The sequence below is a fragment of the Cyanistes caeruleus genome, chromosome 5 (assembly GCF_971803275.1).
Source record: "Cyanistes caeruleus chromosome 5, bCyaCae1.hap1.1, whole genome shotgun sequence".
Classification (NCBI taxonomy): domain Eukaryota; kingdom Metazoa; phylum Chordata; class Aves; order Passeriformes; family Paridae; genus Cyanistes; species Cyanistes caeruleus.
The window spans coordinates 52,676,894-52,700,272 of record NC_141705.1 but is presented as its reverse complement, the minus strand read 5'-3'; the positions used below and the strand labels follow the sequence as shown (position 1 = coordinate 52,700,272).

Here is a 23,379-nt window from a genome sequence, read left to right as displayed (position 1 = left end):
GTGAAATAATTGTCATTATTATTGTCATTTGTTGCACAGTGGCCACTTCTAGGGTAAAAAAACCTCCCACTTCTATTCTTGTAAAGCAAAATGCAGGCACTAAAACTAACTTGTGGAAACAGGCACTTTTTCCTACACAGATTCTGTGTAGAAACTAATGTTTTTAAGCACATCCTTAGATTTCAGTAACATTGAATGGTGGACTTACACTGGTGATTGTGATACTTCTGTTGCAGTAAGGAAAATGATGGCAGTATGATTTTGCAGTTACATTTAGGGTTTAGAGGGGAAGCTGTAGGAAGAGAGGTTGAGGTCACTTGGTTTGTTCAGCCAGGAGAAGATGAGTATGAGGGGGGAGATCTCATCATGGTCTGCAGCTTCCTCATGAGGGGGAGCAGGGGGACAGGTACTGATCTCTTCACTCTCCTGACCCAAGGCAGCAACATGAAGATGTGACCCGAGAGGTTTAATTTGGGTATCAGCAAAAGGTTTTTCACCTACAGGGTGGGGAAAAAAAAAGAAAAAAGAAAGAAAGCACTGAAGACCTAGTTTAATTTTTAAGAGCCAGGGGTCTGAACAGCTTGACAGAGTTTTCACATACAAGGCCTTTGTGGGCACCGAGAAGCTTCTGTGTCTCTGTGCAGCACAGATGTATTCTGATCAGTGCTAGGTTTGTCACTCTGTTCTTCTGCATACTAATGGGGATTTGTGCAGCCATCAGTTTTATTTTTAACGTCTGCTTATTGCAGTTGTTTTGTCTTTGACTAGGCAGGGAAAAGATCCTTGGCTGTGGAAATTAAAAAGCTTTGTTGTTATTATTGTCATTTGATTGATTACAACACAGAAGAGTTACGGTATAGGTTAGTGCAGACTAAATCTGTTTACAAAACAAGTCTTTACCTGTAACTAGAATATTGTCATGCTTTAATGTAACATTAAGACTTCTTAAAGCCAATTCAATTTCAGAAGTTAGGTGTTAGCAAAGGTGTGTTCATGATTGTTTCACCTGTACGTCCAGTGTGCCATCCCATTCCAGCTAGGAGTTGAACAAAAGGCTGTTCACACCTACTTCTAGAGAATGGGGATGACACTGTTCTTGATCTGCATTTGTCACTTGTGTTTTAAGCATTTGTGTCTTGTGAATGTTGCAAGATACCAGTATTTCCCTTGTTCCTTACTCCATCCAGGAGTAAGCTGATTAATTCATAGCAGATTTCTGCTGCTGTCACTGGCCTCTTGCTCCATACATTCATATTACTTTTTCTAATATCCACCTTTCAGTGGCCATCTGACATGCAAAAGGTTAGTTAAATAGGTGCCAATTGAGAAGATATTCCAATTTTTTCCAGTTCCTTTTAAATAAATTCTACGGGGTTTGATATAGAAAGATAAGTGTTTGTTAAGGGGTTTTTCATCTATCCTCTAAAATTGAATAGATTACGGTACAGTTACTATAGAATTTTTTAGGACCCAAAAGGCCAATTAAAAATTTATTATTTTCTGTGGAATCCTATACATTTGCTTTGTTGTGTTTTCACTTTCATTTGTTAAAAGACAGATATAAATCACTGAGGTCATACAGTTCTCTGTTATGGGCACATACATGCTTAGTACATCCTGTACAGAATTTATGATTTTTAGATTTTGCAAGCCCTGTTGCTGAAATGTTTACATGTTTTTGTTACACAAATGTAGTGTTGATGGCTTTCAGAAATGTAACTGAAGTGATTTTGAAATATATGCATTTTTATATAGATAGATACAAGCTTTTGGAAGTAGAAACAAGGTCATCTTAAGTTCCAGTAAAAGCAGAATGAAAGTTTGTAAATATATTCTGAATCAATACATAGTTTCAAATGAAATCATATGCTCATCATATGCTTATGTTCAATCTTCAAGAATTTTAGTAGCACCTGAAAAATCTGCAGTTGTTATTTGTCTTTGTGTGTGGTAGGGTTTTGGGGTTTTCTTAATAAATAAGGTGGCCTAATCAGCTTATCAGAAGCAGTAAACCTGGGAAGAAAGGGCAAATACAGCTTTGGAAAGAAGGATTTAAGATTGATGGCATGCAGAGAAAAGCCTCCTTGGGGTACCTGAGATTACCTCTGAACTGTTTCTAGCTGGGAATAGATTTTATTTTTTTTATTATTAAATGTGTTCGCGTGGAAGATGAACAAGTTGTGTGGAAAAATTTGAAGAGGCATTTTAAAGTAGATAGTTTTACATGCTTAGCAGCTGTTAAGCTGTGACCACTGTTCAGGGAGCAGAAGACAATTTTTGTCTGTTTTACAGACAGTATATGGATTGGCAAGAACTTGGTGGTGTATTCTGCTTCTTTCCATTTCAAAACCTCTAGCAAATGTTTCCAGTAGTCTTAGTTTTTCATTCTGAAAAATGTGATAGAAATCCAGGAGATTTTAATCTGGTGCTTTCTCATTGCCTCATGTGGAATAGATTTTGCTCTGTAGCAAGGCTACAATGCATGGATTGGGGTAGCATCAGTCTGTCAGCACACGTCAGCACCAGGAGCAGCTGGTAACTGCTGCTCTTAGTTAGAGGAGGCCAGAGAAGAAATGATGTTTTATTTCCTGCCTTGCTGTTCTTTCAGGCAAGATCAGGAGAGATAAAGGAACTAGTACAGCTGTTCCAAGAGGGCATCTCATTTCCTTCCTCGTGCCTGCTCTGCTGCACTGACTGCAACTCAGGACAACTAAACCTCTGTGTTCTTTCGATGGGCATCTTCAACACTCCAGTGGTAGGAAGGGAGAGTCCACTGGGCAGTCAGCAAGGGAGTCACTAGCCCAGAGAAATTTCTGGATAGAAGTAAAGTTTGGAGGAAGAGGCAGTTTGTGTGGCTGAGAGCACACTGGTAAATTCTGGCTTCCTTCTGCAGTTTCCATGTACCAAAAAACCCCTGCCTTTGTTTTCAAATTAAGCAGTATTTACTGGCATTTTGCAAACACACAGAGCAAGAAATGAGTTGTGTTTTGTAGTTTCCCATTGAATGTGTAATATAAGTATGCACGTGTGTTTTACAGTGCCTCTGTGAATGTTCTCATATTTGTCATGTGCAGGTTTACCTTTAAATATTGAAGAATAAATGAGCTTGAACAGACAACTAACGAGACATTTCTTCCTACAAGGAAGGCTTGCATTTATGAGCCAAATATGTCCTACTTGTATTTTCAAATGACAAGCCTTATCAAATGGTGAACTTGTTTTCTGCCTGATGTTCACAGAGATGTTTTTTGGTATTTAGAAGTACATTTGCAGATTGCAGATCCAAGCCAGTTTCACAGAATGACAGACCAAACTCTAAACACTGTTTCTGAATGTAAGAAAAGATTAAATTATCCTTTTTTAAATTTCTGTCAGTCATTATAAGTGATAGCAAGCTTCTATTTAAAATTGGAATGTAGTGGAATAAAAATAGCTGGGAATAAAATTAAAAGAGAATGCAGTGAATCTAACCTCTGCATGGAATGCTGCTTTTAAAAAGCTTTAAGGTAAAACCTCGAGGTGGCAAAAAATATAATTTTCAGTTTCGAAAAAGATTGATAGCCTTAAAATGTGGCTTCTCAGGCCAAAAATAATCTTTACGCTAATGGACATTTCTTATATTACATATAGGTAATTAGAAATTATGAAAGGGGGCAGGAGACCTTGAGTTCACATTAATAAAGAAGTACAGGGAGGGAGGAGGGAGAAGGGCTAATGTGTACTGCTGTCTGGAAGACAACGTGAAAGATCATTGAAAGGATATTTAATTTTGATACTAAATCAAAGTTGTGGTAGGAAATGGGAGATGAACATTTTCCTAAAAGACCCCAAATATGTAAAATTGGATCTTCATTGACTACTTTTTAACAGTAAAGGCTGTTGTTGCAGCTGTTACCTCATTGAGAAGAATCTCCCAAAGATAAAAAAGCATTTGGGTGTGGTCTTGAGTATAATACTGTCCCTTTGTCAGACAGACTAGAGAAGAAAATGCAGGTGTGTGTATGTGAGAGGAAAGAGAGTGTTATGGGCACTGGATATGAGTGGTAATGTGTGGGAAACAGAAAATTAGGTAATTCCATCAGTAACAGAATATAAGGAATAGCATCCTTCCTGAATCTGTTTGCTAATATGTACACAAGGAAGGACATGAGAATAAAAGAATGGAAAGAGATTTCTTTAAAACAGTGTAAAGGTATAATAGGAACCTAGGAAATGCTTGCTTATTTTCAGACATACTACACTGAATTCTAAGGAAGGACAAGATTAGGGGTGTAAGTAAAAAGTAACATCTTATAGGATAGAGTTAGAATGCCATTCAGAGTTCATTGGGGAGAAGTGTTGTGCTAGTACCTCTTTCACTATATGGTCATGCTGGGACTCAGGTTTGGCTGGAATTATCATGGTTTACTGTTAAGAAAACTATATAGACTTGAACAAACACCATGGTGGTTCATTCAGCTGCCTTCAGTTTCATCCAGAAAATCCAGAGAGCCTTCAGTGGCTTATGGAGTGCAATGTGAGCCTTACATGAGACAGATGAGATTTTTATGCTGTATTTTCATAATTCCATATATATCAAGAAGTAAAAAAGGAACAGGTGAAGACAAATAATAGATAAATAATTCAATAGAAACCTCAGCAAAGATTATTCTTTTGGATAAACTATTCTTAAGGTTCCACTTGAAGGTCAGCAGTTTTGATGAGAGCTTCAAAAGTTGCACTTCCTGAAGTGGCAAAACCTCATTTCATGCTCAGGGGAAGGGGAAGAATCCAGTCTTCTTACAGACTTCTACCTTACTAGGAACTTCACTCTTCAAAGTACACTAGCAAGGCATAAAGTAAATGTTTAAGTATTGAAGTGCTCATTTCACTTCCCTTACTGTAGATGTTGAGTGCCAGTGAATATGCTGTATGGTAATCTCATCCAGCTTCTAGCTCCAGCTCTAGGAGGGTCTCCTCCATGTCCTGTGTCATATTTCCTGCCCTCTACTTGAGTACTTCAGGATATTCTCAGAGATACTTACATTTAGGAAACTGACCTGCTCCTGCAATCTCAAATCAGAAACCAAACAGGTTAAAGGAACTGCACCCTACTGGAAGGGATTTTTTATAATGAAGGTGATGGAGCAGGTTGCCCAGAGAGGTGGAGGATGCCCCATCCCTGAAAACATTCAAGGTTAGGTTGGATGGAGCGCTGAGCAACGTGATCTGGATGTAGAAATCCCTGGTCATTGCAGGGATTGAACAAGATGACTTTAAAGGTCCCTCCCAACCCAAACCATTCTATGATTCTGTTGTTGCCTTTTTGTGATACTTTAGAGAACAATAGAATATAAAGCATGAATGATGATAGTTCTAAATGTGTTTGCTATGCTAGGGCTACTCATGTGTGGGGGTGTGCATTCTGTTTTCCCTATTAAAAAATAAGATAAGCTACTTTAATTCTTGCAGCATGTTTTTAAGAACAAGATCATGACCAGGTATGTGAAAAAGCCAACAAAAAGCCCCAAACAAAACAAAAAAATCAATCCACAAGCAAAAACCATTACATTTGGTTTATGTGGAAGTCTTCTTGCCCTTTAGACAAGAAAACCTAAATCTCCATTTTTCAGCATTGTTAAGCATGCAATGAAATAATGCTGTTACAAGACTTAATAGCAGTATCAAGCCCACACAGCTTGGCTCTATCTTTCAGAAGAAACTTTTCATGTGAGGCAAGAACGACACTAAAATAGCACATCTAAGAGTGCCATCAGTGCTTTTCTGCTAGGTTTAATTTCTGAAGTTATGGGCTGTTGCTTTTGAAGCTCAAATTCCAGCTAGAGTGTGTATTAGATTTAGTGAGCTGTTTGATTTCATTATAAGGCAGAGGTCTGCTGCGTTTCTCTGATGGCACAATCCACCTGCCTTTGCTGAGAGCGCTCCCGTGGGAATCAGAGTGTTCGTGTGATGATGAAAAATTAAACCTTCTGTTTGATGCTCCTTTTATTGAGGTTCTGCAAGAGGATGTTGAAATGCCTTCTGTGTAATAGGCAGCTGGAGTAAAGTATTATCCATCAGCGTGGGCATAATGATTTATGTGAATACATATTTGTCACTGTATGTGGTGACAAACTCCAGTGAAGCTCAGAGCATTCCTTGTGATTATCCAAGGAGTGTTATTACATTTCCTGTTAGACTTTGATGCTTTTTTTATTTTGGTTGGTTTATTTTTTTTATCTAGTGCTTGTTTTTTATCAGTTTCTCTGTATGCAAGAGCAGGAGCACTACTCTTGGCTGTTAATCTTTCCCTCTGTAGAGGAGGCTTAACCTCCTCAGAGCGCCTCTCTACACATCCCAAAGACACAAACCTGTCTAAAGGAGCTGTCAACACTGAGCTAAAAAAGGAGCAAGTGCAGTTTGCACAAATATCTGCACTGCAGTGGCTGCAGCTAGTATGGATAAACTTGGACTAATGTGATGTGGCTGCCACACCAATAATTTCAAATTTCAAAAGCCACTGGTGTCTTTGAGTAAGGCTCTAAAGCTCTTAGTGCCAGTGTGAACTCCAGGCTGCTCCAGCTTCCTTGCTGGCAGTGCCCAGTTTAGCTGGTTGAGTGCTGGGTGTGGAGGTGTCCTGATTTTCGTGCATCCTTCACTATGGCTTCAATGCTGTATTGGCTTAAGGAGCTGCTCTTTTAAATTTTGGAAAGAAATATGAAGGCGAGTACTACAAATTCATTGCAGTTGCTTCAATTCTGTTATTTCTTTGTGTTTTGGGTGGTGTTACTTGAAAGGCAGCAGGTGCTTCCCACCTCCCTACCTTTGGTCTGGGTTTCTGCAGAATGTTGTTGTTTCTTCTACTGAAAAGACATTTTTTATTTAGTTATTTAGCTATTTATGCAAAGAACATTAAGTCAGGTTTTAACTTGAACAGACTGCTATTAAAAATTTCCTATGTAGTGGTACAAAGATCATTAAAAAGATCTTGTTCATAAACTCTCTGGCCTCTGAAGCTATTAATTCTTTAATGAGCAAATTGCCTCATCATTTCTTTCTGAGGTAACAGTGTTGTCCCAGCTGTGTGATCTTTTCAGGGTATTCCCGAAGAGGAAAAAAAAAAATTAGCAACAAGGTCAAAAACCCTGAAGGATTTCCTACTAGCAATTACATTCATCACGTGCAGCTCTCTGGTGGCTTCTTGGCCTCACTAATTGCCTGTAGTGTGAAGTAATTTTATGTCTAAAATAGCTTATGTGCCTCTAGCTTGGGTGAAGGCCAGAAACCAGGCTAAAAACTACAACTGATAAATCAAAACAGAATTCAAGCTATTGAAGAAGTAAATTGGCCTGTCCCATCCTCTGTCTCGTCATAGTTGAGGTCAGGTCCTTTTGCCATTATTTTCTTATGGTGAATTAGTGGTTTTAAACCAACCAGTTGGCATTCTGCAAAGGCACGAGGTTTGTCAGCTGCTCTCTGTGAGCTGGGACTGTTTCTGAGTTGTGGTAACATCCAGGGGGCTCCAGGAGACCTTCCCTCCTCCAGCTGCTGCAGCTTAGCAAGGAACCATCAGTCTGGGGTGTGGGACATACTGATGTGCTGTCACCAAGAGTCTGAAGACTGGAACATTTCCCAACAAAGTTCTCTTTTCCAGAATGCTCTGCTTCCCAGCTGGAGAGGCAGGCTAGGTTGTCACACAGTGGGGCTGTCAGGCAGTGGGAATCCACATCCCATCTCCTGAGTACATCCATGCACGTGCCCACACAATGTGCTCTGCCACTCCAATTCCATAGGCAATACTGGAACCAAAACTGCTTTTTGGCAGTGATTTTTTACACTGTTTAAAATACTGAAAGAATTTGTGTTCCGGTTTTCATTCTATTTTATTGATAAAGAGACAAGTACAGACCACAGTCTTCCTTTCTAGTTTCCTCTTATCCCTTCTCTTTCCCACTGCCTGATAAGTACCTAGGAAGAATTAGCAATCTGAGGAGTAACACTTGGAATGATGCAGATCATTTGTTTTCCCTTAATTCAGTTCATCCCCTACAGAGGTTTTGCTCCTTGACTTTTTTATTTTTTTCCCCCCATTCTTGTTAACTAAATTTGCCTCATGGCTTATACTATGCATGTAGACAAGATAGATACCCTGGACAGTTTATTTTTTTAAAGTTTCAGGATAGCAGATCCTGGAGGATAATAGAGTGTTTCCCCATAAATCAAATTAAATTGGAAGCACTTGGCAACAGTATTTTCCGGTATATGTGTACAGAAAAGCTTTTTCATCCTCCATCTGGATGTTGTGGGTAGAAATTACTATAAATTAGAAGGTGCTGTATTTCTGTGATGACATCTTTTATTCTTGATCCTGAACAATCAAAATCATTTTCATTCATTTCTGGTGTTATGTTAGGATATCACATTTTCTTCACTAAAAAAGGTTTGTTTGCTGAAATGAAGGATTCATTTTATGTTCAGCTTTCCAGAGTGCCCTTTGCTATAATTCAGTGTGACACAGTAATAGCTTGGGTGTCTTTTTCTTTGCCTCTATCATTTTCAGTATGGGAAAATTAAGAAATCATGGCTTCAGTTTTGCTTGTCAGGAAGCCCTGAAACTGTCTCTTACCTTATACTTTCACTTTTCATCTTGTGCAGTTTACTAAAAGAGAGAAAAAGTGGTTTACATTTTGAGTGACAATGTGGCATCAAAGAGCACATAGAAAAATGCCAGCAAAGCTTCTCAAATAGAAGCATTGTGAAATAATATATACAGTTTTCATGCTAAAGAAGGTTTCTGTCTTAGTTGCCTCCTTGATTATAATTTAGGAGTCTTTAAATTTGGATTCTGAAAGAGCAAACACAGTTCAGTGGTGGTTTATAGTTACTAACCAGGAGGAGGTTCTAACTTTCTTCTGGCTGTATGGAACATGTAGATGTAGATTTTCAGCTTCTGTCCATAAACTCACCCTGTGTGCCTCTGAGCTTCCTAGCTACCTCTTCTCTTGCGTTGTCTTTTAAATCTCTTTGCTTACTTACTCTTCCTTAATATTCTGCAGAATTGTGAATTTAGGCTCTTCTGTTGAAAATATAGTCTATGTAGTGGAGGTTTAAGTACCAAAGACCCTTTTAGTTTGCTTCCTGAATTACTGACAGAGCTGAATGTCATACTGAATTTAACTTACAACAATCTATTTCATTGTCTTGTTGGGGTGAGAGAATTAAAAGTCAGTGCAGCTGTGATAGTGAGCAAGTCTTGGAATAACTACTCAAACCCTGATTTGTTCTCTTAGGTCTTCTCTGGAATTCATGGAGTTATGTAGGGCATGATCTAAATACTACAGAAGTCAATTAAATGTCCTTTACCAGCTGTATAGCCACATGTATATTCCATGCAATCTCAAAAAAAAGCTTTACCTCAAAGGAGCATCTAAGCACATTTTAAAATATTTTGAAAGTCCGTGGAATGCAAATGCCTGCATAGATTGAATGCGTTTGTCTAAAGAGGGAGCAGTGGAAGTGATTTTTCTTTACTCTTATTCTGAAACAGGGGCCTCAGTTCCTGATTTTGTGCAGGAAAGGCCTGCCTAGAAACCAAGAATCTGTTTATGTGAACATCAATACTGTAAGCATCTCGCTTCAGCTGCAGCCTATAAGGATCAATATAATACAAGGAGGAGAGGAAGGACTGCTTATTGGCCTAATTATCTACCTAGAGCCTCATATTTTCTTTTTCCCGTAGTGTTCAGAAAGTCAGTAGTGAAGCATCTTTTGTGAGAAAACATTGTTTGAAATCAAGGTAAATGTGTTAATACGGGCAAATCTGCCCATGTCTAAAAATTTAGAGTGCTGTCTGAAGATGTCAGAACATGACATTGCAGTTACACCAGTGACTGCAGTTTACTGTTAGGAGTTTGTAAGTATAGCATGTGAAGAGGTACCTGATGGAAAATTGATTTGCTTGGAAGTGGAGGGCATTACAGATGCATTGTGAAATCCCCCAGAGAAGCAGGAAAAATTTGTACCAGCTGGTCACTCTTTACAACAGTCTTTCTTTCAAGAAAGAAACCAAACCCTATCCTGTCTACCTTGTGGTTAATCTTTGAAGGTGATGAAAGGTATTTGTAATTGTGATGCTAATATTCAGGCTAAAAGTGACTCTTCCTTTTTTAGCCCTGAAATGCTTCTAATTTTTGTTTCTCAAGTAACTACTATTTACATCATAGATTAATGACTGTTAAGTAACAGCCCTGCGGAAAAGGAGGCAGATTTCAAGGCCTTTCTCTTTTCCCAGAAGTGTGTAAAAGTGATCTTTGCTACCTTGTTCTCTGCAGAGCTTGATGCATCACTCTGTTAATCCAGCTTGGAGAATGCCTTGATCATGTTGTGGACTACCCTGTGCTCACTTCCTTCTGAACCATCCTGCCAAAACACTGACAGTTCTAAAGCCTTTCAAATAAGCCAGGCTGATCTTCCATCAGCTCACAACCAGGTCTCCATACTACTGTGGTGCCCTGTGGTGGCATGGAGATCAAGTTACCTTGACATTGCCCTCCAGGAGAGTGTCATTTTTGTGAAGTTAGTTTTAGCTGTGGCTTGTATGAATGATATGAACATGATGTTCTGATTCCCTCTTATCATTAGAAAGAAGACTTAACTTCATTTCAGGTTTTGTTTTAAAGAATATAGGGTTTGGATCGACCCAGGCTATTGATCACTGATCAGCAAAAGAATAAAGTCAAAATGTGTCTGAAAAAGGTACCACAGAAGTTTGATGCAGGTATGTAAGTAGGTAGTTACTTATTTAAAGGCATATCTACTGACCTAAGAATAAATTATTTTAATCTGAACTTCTTTCCATCAAATTAAATGCAAAGCACAAAATCTGTCTCTTGAGATCTAATTGAGTGACATTCAAAAGAGTTTAACTACATAATTATTGTTGACAAAAAGAAAAAAACAGATGCAATCAAAGTTATTAGATGTAACTTCAAGAAGTATTTCAAGTTTCTGAAATGTGTTAAAATAAAGGAACATGCATTTTTGGCTTATAAATGGCATATATGTTGAAGTATGCAAAACATAGTTTAAGCATCTATGTGTATTTGTGTGTGAATATGTGTATTAACATGCATTATCTATATGTGTGTGTGCAAAATTAATCATGTTCTTACAAATTATGGTAAAAAGCAATGTAGTGATGGTGATATTGCTTGTACAGCGGGAATATTAGAAAATTCCATTTTGGCTCTAAGTGTATTATCCATTTTAAGAGGGTAACTCTGCAACTGGGAGCATTACTAAACTTATTTTTATTGCATACTTGTGTTTGGATTATGTAGGCATATTTTGAATCAAGCATGTGCCCTGCCAAATGGCTGATGCATTTTGCCAGTGATGTGGAAAAGCAAAAATCTCTATTTGATTAGGTGCTGACAGATATTTACATATATATTTCACCATTTTCAAACATGTTGATATAGTTGTAAGCACTTCTATTTTTATAAAGCTAACTCTTACTGTTCATGCAAAACTTTTAATGGTCTGGATTCAAAGAAACTTCAATCATTTAAAAGTGACTTGGGAATGTTGTTGCTGAAGTGCTAAACTGGAGTCTAGCAAATGCTGTCTATTGTGAGGTTGCCAGAATGCTGTCCTTACTCATACAGGGTCTGGCTCAAGGCTGGGAACCGTCTCTTCATCCACCTGCACTCAAGGGACTCTCCTGTATGTGTTTTTGTGGTTGTGTTTGCTGAATGTCAGTAAAGCCAGGTGTCCTCACCAGTCCCACTGATTTTTAGCAAGCAGCCGTAGAAAGTGGGAGCAGCAGCACCTCCTTTTTCACAACAGCAGGGTGGGAGGGATGTCGGATTATGTTAGGGAGGGATTACATTCTTCTTGCACCCAAGTAAATTCAGACCCACTTCTGGCAATTGGGCAAGCAGCTCATGAAGGCAGAAGGTAAATGCTCTCTCTTTCTTCTTCCAATATTGTGTCTCTGTGCAGAAATGTATCTAAGATTGTCTTGGGGAGAGAGGAAAAAAAACAATTATCATTATATGAGTATCAGTGAGGGTGATTTTGCATTGGTCTTTGTTCAACACTTGTCTAGGAAGGAAATGTCCTTTTTTCTCCCCCCACTGGATCCTGGGAGTATCTCTGTGTTTAATGCAGTGCTTTTTGAATGAAAATTCATTCAAGTCATTCTTGGGAATGACTAACATAGCCAGAACAGTTATATAAAAAAATGCTGAAGTAATTTAAAGCATTGCAGAAATTATTTTGGATCACTGTGCTAATGTGGAAAGCAGACAGCTGGCTTTAAGGAAAGTATTAATATATTGGTATTATGAATATATACATATTAATATACTGGTATTGGAAGTTAAAAAGCCTTCTTCAGTCAGCTGAATAACAAGAAGGCAAAAAATACCACATAAATCAAATTCTTTGGAGAGCAGTTGTAAGTTCTGTGTTTCCTAAGCCAGGGATCTTGGAAAATATTATTTTGGTCTGCCTCTCCTTTTGGTTTTTCCCTTGGCACTTAGCAAACTGCAGGTCATGTATTATGAATATAGTCTAATACCAAAGTCAGGATCTTGGCTTCATTAACTTCCACCTAAGGAGAGATGCCTCTAGCTGATATGCATTCATTTGGCAGTTTCATCAATTCTGGGAGAATTACTGTTTTTTCTTCTGGCCTGAAGCATTAAATTGGTCACTGAAATTGAATCTCAGGTTTCTAAAGAAGTGAAAAATATCACATAGCGTGCAGTTTCTGTATTAACCAGCAGAAATCTTGTCGTAGGCTTTGTTTTGATGTAATAGTGATATACAGGTTTTAGAAAATGGGCAGCCTACAGGACTAAAGGTTTCATGACAATTTGAAGAAGATAAAGTAATGTATGCATACAAATTTATTGAAAAGTATTTTCGCTTTCCCTCACAAGGGAAAGGGAGTATCTGTCTTCTATGGACAACTTGGCATTTTCAGGATCAATTCTCCCCTTCTTTGTAATCCACATGAGCTTTTACTTGATGAAATGTGAATCTCCACAGTTTGGGGAACTTTGTTGCCCAATGCACACGACTTTTGTGGGCAGGTTATAGGAAACCCACAAATACTGTCTGGAAACCATCTTGCAATGCATCAACTACAAACATAGAGACTGCCTGTGGAAATTCCAGGAGTGCTTGGCATTAAGCAGAACTGAAAAGAACCAGAAAGCCTCCCTTTTATAGTCTGCCTCTTGTGCTAAACCCTGTGATTTGAAGCTCATGGTTTGTCTTACTAAGATGATGTGTCCTGCCAAGGGAACCTTTATAGTCCACAATTCCTAGGAGTGCTTTTTATGGAAGTATTTGTTCCTAATTTTATTGATTTCCCTCTCCTATTATCAAGCAGGTAAGTTTTAAGGTCATTTCCTGCATATTTATGTCCCTCAAAGCCACTGGCAGCTGCTTGACTCTTTCCTTCCTTCCTTTCCTCCCTCACACCCTCCCTCTTTTGTTCCTATAACCTAGAGGCATTTTCTTTTCTGTTGTGTAGTTTTCCCCTCTTCTATCAATCTTTGATAATGTTGTTGATCATGGTTAAGGTCACTGTTCTTCACCAAATAGTGACATGAATAAGTGGGTGTAGATGTCCACTTAAAAAATCCTTATGTGGAAGAAAAAAAATTGCATTTTGTTCTGTTGGAAAATTGTGTCTTTCCTCCAAGTAAGTTTCTGGTGAAGAAATAAAGTGTTTTTGTTAAGTGAGTTAAGGAATATTTGGGGCATTTGCACAATTAATACTGCTCCACAGTTAGAATATGTTTAGATGTCTTTAGAAAAATAGCTTAATTATAATTGCATCAGTCGCTTCCCAATCTTCTTTGCAGGACATGAGGCTGTAGTATTGACAGCTTAAGAGTCAGAGGGAATGAAAGCTGACCTGCCTAGGACTTGGGCTCTATTGCTAGGACCAGTAAATACTGGGAAGTCTTCCAGGTGTATTGTACTTGAACAGAAAAATCAAAAAATAATAACCATAAGCTATATACCCTAAGATAAACACTATGTAGCAGAAGTATGGCAATAAGAGATCAATGTGTAGAAGCTGGATTTCAAATACGCTGTGAATGTGGTTATGTGAAAGAAAAATTAACTGGAATTTTCATTATTCTTTTAAGGCAGAGTCAGGGTAATGTCACATTATACAGTAGCTTGGTCCCAGTATTTGTTGGTATATGATTTATGGAAGTTACATGACATGCAGCTTCATTTTGTCATACATTTTGATGATGTGCTTTTTTAATGTTTGTATATATTGTATGTATTCTATAAATTCTGTGTAAGAAGTAGTTGTCTGAGAACACTTTTCTGGGCTCAGATTGTTCTAAAATTGAAATGGTTGTAGTTGCTAATAAAGTTGATGTGGAAAATGCAGGATTATTTTACTCATTATTAAAGCAATGAATTTCTGAAATAAGACAATTTAAAAGCCTTCATTCCTTTTTTATCTTTGTGTGCACAGTATTTTAGTTAACTACTTGAGGGCCTGATCTTTTTATTCCATTATTATAGATTGCTATAATAATATTGTTGTTCATTCCTACAGTCAATACTTGTTGCCTCTCCAGTGATTCTAACAAAGGAGCCTTGTGAACATGCATTTGAGGGTCTGAGTTCTAAAAGTAGTTATGAAGAGTGGTGTCCTGAAGTCTGCTGGTGGAAATGAGTTCTGATTCAGTTGATGAGTTATGAAGGTACACATTTGCACTTGGATTCAAACTTCATCATTTTAATGTTCAGTTTTCACACATGATGCTTCTTAAATAGTGCCTTTAATTTTCATTTTTCATGAGGAACGGTATCTCAAGTCTTTGGAATTTTATCTGTATTATTTTTATGTTCCTCTTTATGATATCAGGTTGTCAGTCCATTTCACTCATGCATACTTGGCCATCTGTCCAGATAATCTCCCTTGGAAGGATGCTCAATATTGCATCCACTTTGGTCACAGTTCCTTTCAAATATTATTTTGTTGTTATCTACTGTGTAGCTGATGGTGAAAGCAGACACCTGTCATTTGTAGCTTTGTCAAAGAGATTTCCAAATAAAGAGGGCCTCTTCTAATCTTTTCACAGCACATCAGAATTCTTTCTGCTCTACAGGTTCTTAATGCTGATGCTTTTGCCATGGTGCCTTATTCCTTTGTGTTAACCTTAGCTGACTGCTAATTGCCCACCACCACTCTTGGTGGAGCTTCGTGGACATGACATGGGGGAGCAATATGCATTGAAAAGCTCATGGATACCATTAAAGGCAAGGCGATTTCTTACTCATTACTGAAGGGGGCAAACCAGGCTTGGCTTGAGAAAATGAATTTAACTCCTTTTATTTCATTGCTAATTAATTGTAATAGAGTAGGATAGAGAAAAACATGGAAAAACTAGGAATACCTTACCCCTACCTTTCCCTTCTTCACAGGCTCAGAGTCCTCTCATCTTCTGTTCCCCCTGCACATGCCCTGAGTGACACAGGGATCGGGGAATAGGGGTTGTGTGATCAGTACGTAACACTTGATCTCTGCTGCTCCTTTCTCCCCATGCTCTTCCCTCTCTCCAGCATGGAGTCTGTCCTAAAAGATATAAGCTTCATAAAATTCTCTATCCTGAGTCCTTCTCAGTAGCTGCAGTGCTTCAAGAATTGCTCCAGTGTGGGTTCTGGTCATAGGGTTCAATCCTGCAAGAGTGGAGTGCTCAGTGTGAACTCACTGTAGGCTTCAGCTTCCTTCAGGGAACTTCCACATAGTCCAGTGTGGACTTGCAGGTGCAACTCTTCGCTGATGTGAACCTCTCTGGGCTGCAGGGGCACAATAGCATCACAAGGTTGGGAAGGACCTTCAAGATCTTCGAGTCCAACCCGTGCCCTAATACCTCAACTAAACCATGGCACCAATTGCCATATCCAGTCTTTATCTGAACACATCCAGGGATGGTGACTCCACCACCTCCACAGGCAGACACATTCCAGTATTTTATCACTCTTTCCATGAAAAACTTTTTCCTAATATCCAACCTATATTTCCCCTGGTGCAGCTTAAGGCTGTGTCCTCTCATTCTGTCAGTTGCTGCCTGGTGAAAGAGACTGATCCCACCTGCCCACAGCCACCTTTCAGGGCGTTGTAGAGTGACAAGATCACTCCTGAGTCTCCTTTTCTCCAGGCTGAACACCCCCAGCTCCCTCAGCCATTCCCCACAGGGTTTGTGTTCCCAGCCCCTCACCAGCCTCGTTGCCCTCTCTGGATGTGCTCAAGTGTCTCAATGTCCTTCCCAAACTGAGGGGCCAGAACTGGACACAGCACTCCAGGTGTGGCCTCACCAGTGCCCAGTACAGGGGGAGAATGACCTCCCTGCTCCTGCTGGCCACACTATTCCTGACACAGGCCAGGGGCCATTGGCCTTCTTGGCCCCCAGGGCACACTGCTGGCTCATGTTCAGCTGCTGTCACCAGCACCCCCAGTCCCTTTCTGCCTGGGCACTGTCCAGCCACACCATCCCCAGCCTGTAACATTGCAGGGGGTTATTGTGGCCAAAATACAGGATTCAACACTTGGATTTGTTAAACTTCATCCCACTGGACTCTGCCCATCCATCCAACCGTTCCAGGTCTCTCTGCAGAGCCCTCCTCCCTTCCAACAGATCAACACACATTCCCAGCTTAGTGTCATCTGCAAACTTAGTAATGAAAGACTCAGTACTCTCATCCATGTCATCAGTAAAAATATTGAACAGGACTGGCCCCAGCACAGCCCCCTGAGGGACACCACTGGTGCCTGTCCCCCAGCTGGATGCAGCCCCACTCACCACCACTCTCTGGGCCTGGCCATCCAGCCAGTTCCTAACCCAGCACCGAGTGCTCCTGTCCAGGCCAAGGGCTGCCAGCTGCTCCAGGAGTGTGCTGTGGGAGACAGTGTCAAAGGCCTTGCTGAAGTCCAGGTACACAATTTCCACAGCCTCCTGTCCAGGCCAAGGGCTGCCAGCTGCTCCAGGAGTGTGCTGTGGGAGACAGTGTCAAAGGCCTTGCTGAAGTCCAGGTACACAACATCCACAGCCTTTCCAGCATCCACCTCGTGGGTCACCTGTTCATAAAAGGAGACCAGGCAGGTCAAACACAACCTACCCCTCCTAAACCTTTGCTAAGGGCTTCACGACAGGCTGTCGGGGAATCTCTGCTCCTGCACCTGGAGCACCTCCTGCCTTTCCTTCTACACTGATGTTGGTGTCTGAAGAGCTGTTTCTCTCAGATATTCTCACTCCTCTTTCTGCATGCTGCACAGCCTTTTTTACTCTTTCCTAAATCTGTTACCCAAAGGTGCCACCTCCATTTCTGATGAGTTCTGCTGTGGGCAGCAGTGGGTCTGTCTGGGAGCTGGCTGGCATTGGCTCTTCTTTCCACAGAAGCCTCCTTAAAGTGCCATTCCCTTCTACCAAAACCTTGCCATCTAATTCCAGTACAAATATTAAAAATTGGGATGTATGATATAGGGAAATAAAATCTTAATAACAATATGAACAGCTACAAATAGTTGGGAGCCAAGCTGTTTAATTAAAGAAATAAATGCTTTGCTTCCTTCTGGAAGTCTGTGTTTTTGTAAGGAACTTTGTTGTAAGATATAAAATATCTGGAACTTGGTTTCCTTTCTTCTATTCTGCCTTTCTCTTCAGGTCTTTCTCTTCTGTAGTAATTTATTGTGAAGTTTTGCCTTTAAGGACTTCGTTCACACTGTTTCTCCTGAGCTTGTATCCTGAGTATCCCTAAACATGAGACAGGGATGGAATGACTTATGTAAATCTTCAGACTAAGTACTCCCAACTGTGGGGTTTTATTGCATTTGATATGGCACTCCTTGTGCGTGCATGTATACTGAATTTTATTGCATTTATTCCTGATAAACTAGTGTCACATCTAGAGCAGAAAATTTTGGTGAAAGAGAAGTTTATAACTGGCTTTAACATTGCTGAGAAAAGAGTTTTTTAATGAGATACATGTTAAAATTCTGAGAGAAAGCATCTGTCCTAAATATTTGTACTTTCGATTTGCATCAAAGGCACCTAAATCCTAAATTGATGTGCCTCTTGGGCCATTCTTGAAATTCAAAACAATAAATGCTTAAGACCAGCATCAGAAATTGAAAGCACTAGAGAGTGAGCCTCTAGGGCATCAGGACTTCCCATAGTGAAAGGTATTTGCTTTTATTTTTTCCTCTTTGTGTCCTTACATTTTTCAGACCTACTTGTGTTGTGTTAAGAAGTTAGTAGAGTTCACGGTTTTTATGTATTGTAGTGTGTTTGTGTAAGTCTTTATTTGGGCTTTTTGGATTGGTTCTGCTCTAATGGTTAAGTACTGTTAGTGTGTAAACAAAGAGGGATTTTAAAAAAATCAGAACTGCTTGTGAATAAGGAGAGAGTATGAGAAAAGGCTCTGCTACGTCTGTGACATGGAATGCTGGGAACAGGGTTCTGTCTTCAGAGAGAGGAGAACAGGAGTTTTACAATTTACTAGAAACAGGTGCTGGAGAAGAGATTGCCAAGCCCTGGGAGGAACCATGCAGAATGTCATGCCAAAGCCTGACAAAATTAGTGTGTGATTGTGATATTGTGCAATAATAATTTGGAGAGAGCCTAGGCTAACTAATCACCCTTTTCAAATTAAGGCTGCACAATTCATGTTAGCTTTACAAGTATCTGGATTTGCTGAGATGAGAATCAGCATGGTCCTCTTTTTACTGCTTGTAGGGTTATGTCTTTTGAGTTTGGAAGCTCAAAATTTGTCACTCTTTAAAACTTCTTCACCATATGTGGTGCAGAAAAATGCAACATATCATTCCCTAACTGCTTGTTGAGCAAGCTGCTTTGTGAGCTGAGCAGGAGATGAAGGGCTTACAGTGCTTTCTAGTCCCTTCCATTTTGGTTCTTTTTGTTCCATGACAAATCAGGGATAGATAGCAGTAATTTAGTTTTTCCATTCAGAGAGTGCCAAACAATAATTTTAGTTTTCACTTTAAAATTTTGAAAATGCAGTAAAAACCATCCCAATATCTTACAGAAGACTGATGCCATGTGGAGATAGTAGGATATGAAAGTATGTTATCATCATAGTGCCTTGTTAACATGTACTGTTTCTGTATTTCTCTTTTTTTTCACCCAGCTTTGTAGAATTTGTTTCAACTCTCTTTGATTGTTTCTTAATTTAGCCTGTAACCTCTGTGAAATAAGTTGCTTTCAGGAAGAAAGTGTTTATATTGCAATGATGTGTTTACATTGCTCTTATGGTTCATTTTGCTTCATAAGCTCTTTGTTTGTGGTCTGTGAGCAAATGATTAAAGCCAGTAATGGTGTAAAAAGATGGTGTGGGTGAAGCTCTGATTTGAGACACTGGCAAATATGAGATGAGTACTGCATCAGCGATGGGGTCTTGGATTCTTGGGCCATTTTTTTGCTTTTTGCATGATAGACCTTTGGCAAAATGAATTCATTTGTCAATTTGGGTTTAATTATCACTGTGATATAACACGATACATGTCTGTGTTACTGTCTTTACCATAGCGGTAAGGGGGCTGTTGGTTTTGAGTCTGATTTGCAGACACAAATCAGGAAGTGCTGGTTAGCTAAGCAGCAGAATGAAGGTGTTTGCACAATCAGTTTCAGCTGAAGCAGCTGTTTTTCAGTTTGTTTGAGTTGATCTGCACTGATGAGAATAATAACCAGTTTGGCATATCCTCTTTATTTCCCTGGCACTAGCCAAAAGTGCTTGAATAACATGATTGATATTTGAGTCTAAATCTTATTTTAGCAAATCTGAAGGGCTGCTAGACATACTGGAGGAATCAGTCAAAAGTAGAGATTTGCAGGTCTTTGGGCTCTGTTTGCTTCTAAACTTGCCACATTTACACTTAATTGTTCCCTGCAATTTTTATAGGCCAAAAATACTAGAGCATCAAAACCTCTTCTGAAACCAGTGATTTGTGTTGGTTCACTTGAGGCTGCTTGCTTTGAAGGCTTACTGTACTAACTTGGATGTTTTTCCCTTTGACCTCTTTTGGTTCTGAAGAAATCCCCAGAACTTCTGAGAAGCATGAAAAAAAAGGGAAAAGTTACACATTGCATATACTTTAATTTTGATTTCAGACTGCTGTTAATGCTTTCAGTTTCTTTCATTCCCTGTAGTTACCACTACCGGGGAAGTTCATCTGGAATGCTTGTTGCTTAAGTGGAATTATAATTTCAAGGTAGTGAACTTTCAGCTTCAAAAAAAAATCAATTGAAAAATTGTTGATTAGTATTCTGCACATCTGTTTTACAGACCAGCTTACAGACACCTGCACTTAAAAATACATATGCATAAAGGGTGTATATTCTAGCCTAGTCTTCACAGATTCAAGGATGATGGTTAGAGTAGGCAATGTGAAGTATTAATCAGATGAAATGCCATTGCCAAGACTGTCCTGGTGCCAATAACCATTTCTAGCCTCCTTTGCAGTGAGGGAAGCCATGGCTTTAGCGTACCTGTTGCACACAGACTGAATGCTTACACGTTGCTGAGTTTGTTTGTGCAAATGAGCATGTGAACCACGTCAGTCTGCGTGGTCTGTCGGTAGCAGCCTCCATCCATCTCCATCACTTTGCTGGTGCAGGCTTCCTTTCTGTGCTCCTGTGTCCTGCCCTCTTCTCACTGATGCTTCCAGAAAGCTGGTCACTTGAGATGAAAAATACTGGATTGGATGAAGCTTGCTTTTCAGCCAGCACAGAGCTGAGTCTTACTCTCTGGCTTCAGATGGACAGACTTTCACCTTGAAAAGGAGCCATAGTTAATCTCTTTAGTTTGTCCCAGCAGCACAGGAAGAACATTCATGGTGCTGAATAAACAAGCCTGCTAATGATTGCTGAGTAATGCTAAATTGTAATAAGAAAGCTCCATGGTTCTTTTTTGTTTTCACGACATTAATCTATGTTATGTGAGATCTCTTGAGTCTTTATTTTGCCCGCATTTTGAGACTGAACAACATTATCAGGTAGTTGAGGTGTCTGACTTTCAAACACTTTATTTGTGAAATGATGGCCTTGTAGTAGAGCAGGGGCATTAAGACAAAACTGCTCTGTTTGCTGCTGTTGATCTGAGGGTCACCAGTATTAAGGCACAGAGAGCTTCCATGCATGGCTGTCTTTTCCTGGGCTGGCCTTCAAACCAAAGCAACTTGTGTATCTTCCCTTGCCAGCCCACAAGGAACTGCTGTAGCACTTCCTCTTCAGAGAATTTGCTCCCATGTTCCCAGATGTGCATCAGAAAATATATTATATATCCCACCAGATGAGGACTGGTAACTCTGCTGGCAGATACAGTGGGCACATTTTGCTTCCACCGTCCTGTACATGTCATGTGCAATTCTCAGGAACTTCCTGCATCTCCTGCCTGCTCTCACAGCAGCTGCCCACACGTCTGTGATTGTCAGCTACATCAGCACAACTGAAATGTAAACAGTTTGGCAGGTTGAACCTGATGGAATGACTATCCTGAACAGTTTCCTTGTAAGTAGGTGTTGCATCTGGTATGTGCTACTACACTTCTAGGTGATAAAGATCACATGTCAAACCATATAATCTCGTGTGGTGTCTTAAAATTTCATTTTAAGGATTTTTTTTTTTGTGTGTGTGTCCATAGATTTCACTTTATGGTTCAATTCAAGTGGAAAGTTCTTTATTTCCTGGTAGAAACTGGTTTGTATGATACAGCAGATGGATAGTTTCCTCCCACTGACAGCTCACAGCTATTCCCTTAGGGAATCAGTAGCACACAGTAGTATTTCAGTAGTGCAGTGAGCTAAGTTTTTCGGGTTTTGTTTTGATGGGCTAGTGTTTTAGGTAAACTGCCAACATTTTCCCAGGGAATGTGAAAAAAGTGTGGTGAAACTGTACTTTTAAGTGGTTTATACCTCAGCAATATTTCTTGAGACAAAAGTCACTTCTTCGGTTCAAGGCTGTTTTCTGAACTAAGTATAAAAGACCTGCAGAGAAGAGTGGTGCATGAAAGCTTTGAAGAAAAGGTCAGAGGAGTTCTTTAACATGAAAAACATTTGGCAGGCTGCCTGTAGGTGTCATTACAAGCTGTCTTGTGTGTACCCGGGGGCCTTAATATTGGAAACAATTAAGTGTTTCCAAGGCAGACATTTCTTGAAACTTAACTTAAAACATAACTTAAAACTTAAAGCATAACTTTGTGTGCCTGCCAAATCAGTAAGGCAAACTGAAATCTTTCAGCATTTCTAAGATCTTTAGTTTGCATGCTTCCCCTTCAGGTGTCAGAACAAAACCATCTAAATGAAACATGGGAAGTGGTCTGATATAAGTTTAGTGTTATATTGCAAGATGATGAAGAATTTTACATGATACTTGTGGGTAGTTTCGTTTTTTGTCCTCTTACTAGGTTTATTTTGTTAAATACATCAATAACTATTATGGTTTCTGCTTTCCATTTCCTTCACTGATAGACTTCTTGATCTTTAATTGACATTTCAGTTCCTTTTAGGTTTTTGAGAAAATATTGTGTTCCAGGCCCATATGTGTTACAAACTAGGTGGTTTTCATATAATATCAATGAATTATCTGAGAATAAAAAACAAATGGTGAGCTCTTCTGGGAAAAGAAGTCAGTCTAATTACATGGTTAATTGCATTTGTATCACACTATATATTGCACTGGACACTGTAAAGTGTCTCACAAGACATCATAGCTTGTCTCTGTTTTCATGTGTCTTTTAAGGGTGCTTCTGCAGGAAAGTAAAAACACTCCTTTTGTTTTGTTTAAACATTGTTGGAGAATGAAGCCTAAGTACTTGAGTATGTGTATTAAGGATGGATGAATAGATAGAGACACAACCACAGTATTTTTTTTCTTAGTCAAAAATTGTTAAACAAGCTGACAAATACTTGCATTAATATAGCCTGCTCTAATATAGTTTGGTTTGATTTTCTTTGTAAGCACATGAAATGATTTTATCCTTTTTCCTGGCTAGTGTCTCGGACTGATTTTAGTGCTTAATCTTTATTTTGTCACTTTTTTGCTATTTTATTCTATTTTCAGATGTAGCAGTACTATGGTTACATGCAAAAACCATAATACAATACACGCATGAAATGGTACAAGAAATCTGTTACTGGGATAAGAATAGGAAGACTTTTCACTGTGAAACTGAAGAAGAACAAACCAAGTATTGAGGATGCTGTGTTGCTTTATTTCTTTGTGTTCTTTGCCCTCTTTAGAGATAAGAAATTGGGCAATACCTTTTTCTACTTTCCTCTTCTATAGAATTCCTGTCCTTTGTAGCTTCCATCGGGCTGTATGTTGAGGCCATACCAAG

At 39.3% G+C, this 23,379-nt stretch overlaps 1 protein-coding gene and 1 long non-coding RNA gene across 37 annotated transcripts in view; one reads left to right on the top strand and one right to left on the bottom strand.

The window, feature by feature from the left end:
• The window catches only part of CCSER1 (coiled-coil serine rich protein 1), a 648,564-nt gene that overhangs the window by 298,896 nt on the left and 326,289 nt on the right, over nt 1-23,379 (top strand). The window contains exon 8 of one of the 36 annotated variants that reach the window (XM_086888616.1): nt 2,609-3,552. The exons of the other annotated variants lie outside the window; for them this stretch is intronic. Within the exon in view, the coding sequence (XP_086744742.1) occupies nt 2,609-2,800 (192 nt within the window). The 3' untranslated portion in view covers nt 2,801-3,552. Of the gene's footprint in view, nt 1-2,608; nt 3,553-23,379 lie in introns of those variants that run through there. 36 annotated transcript variants of the gene reach the window in all.
• LOC147653110 (uncharacterized) lies at nt 7,848-17,228 on the bottom strand. Its single transcript, XR_015286758.1, has 3 exons — nt 16,830-17,228; nt 15,434-15,825; nt 7,848-12,000 (listed from the first exon to the last, which is right to left on the bottom strand). It is a non-coding gene; the product is annotated as an uncharacterized LOC147653110 (long non-coding RNA).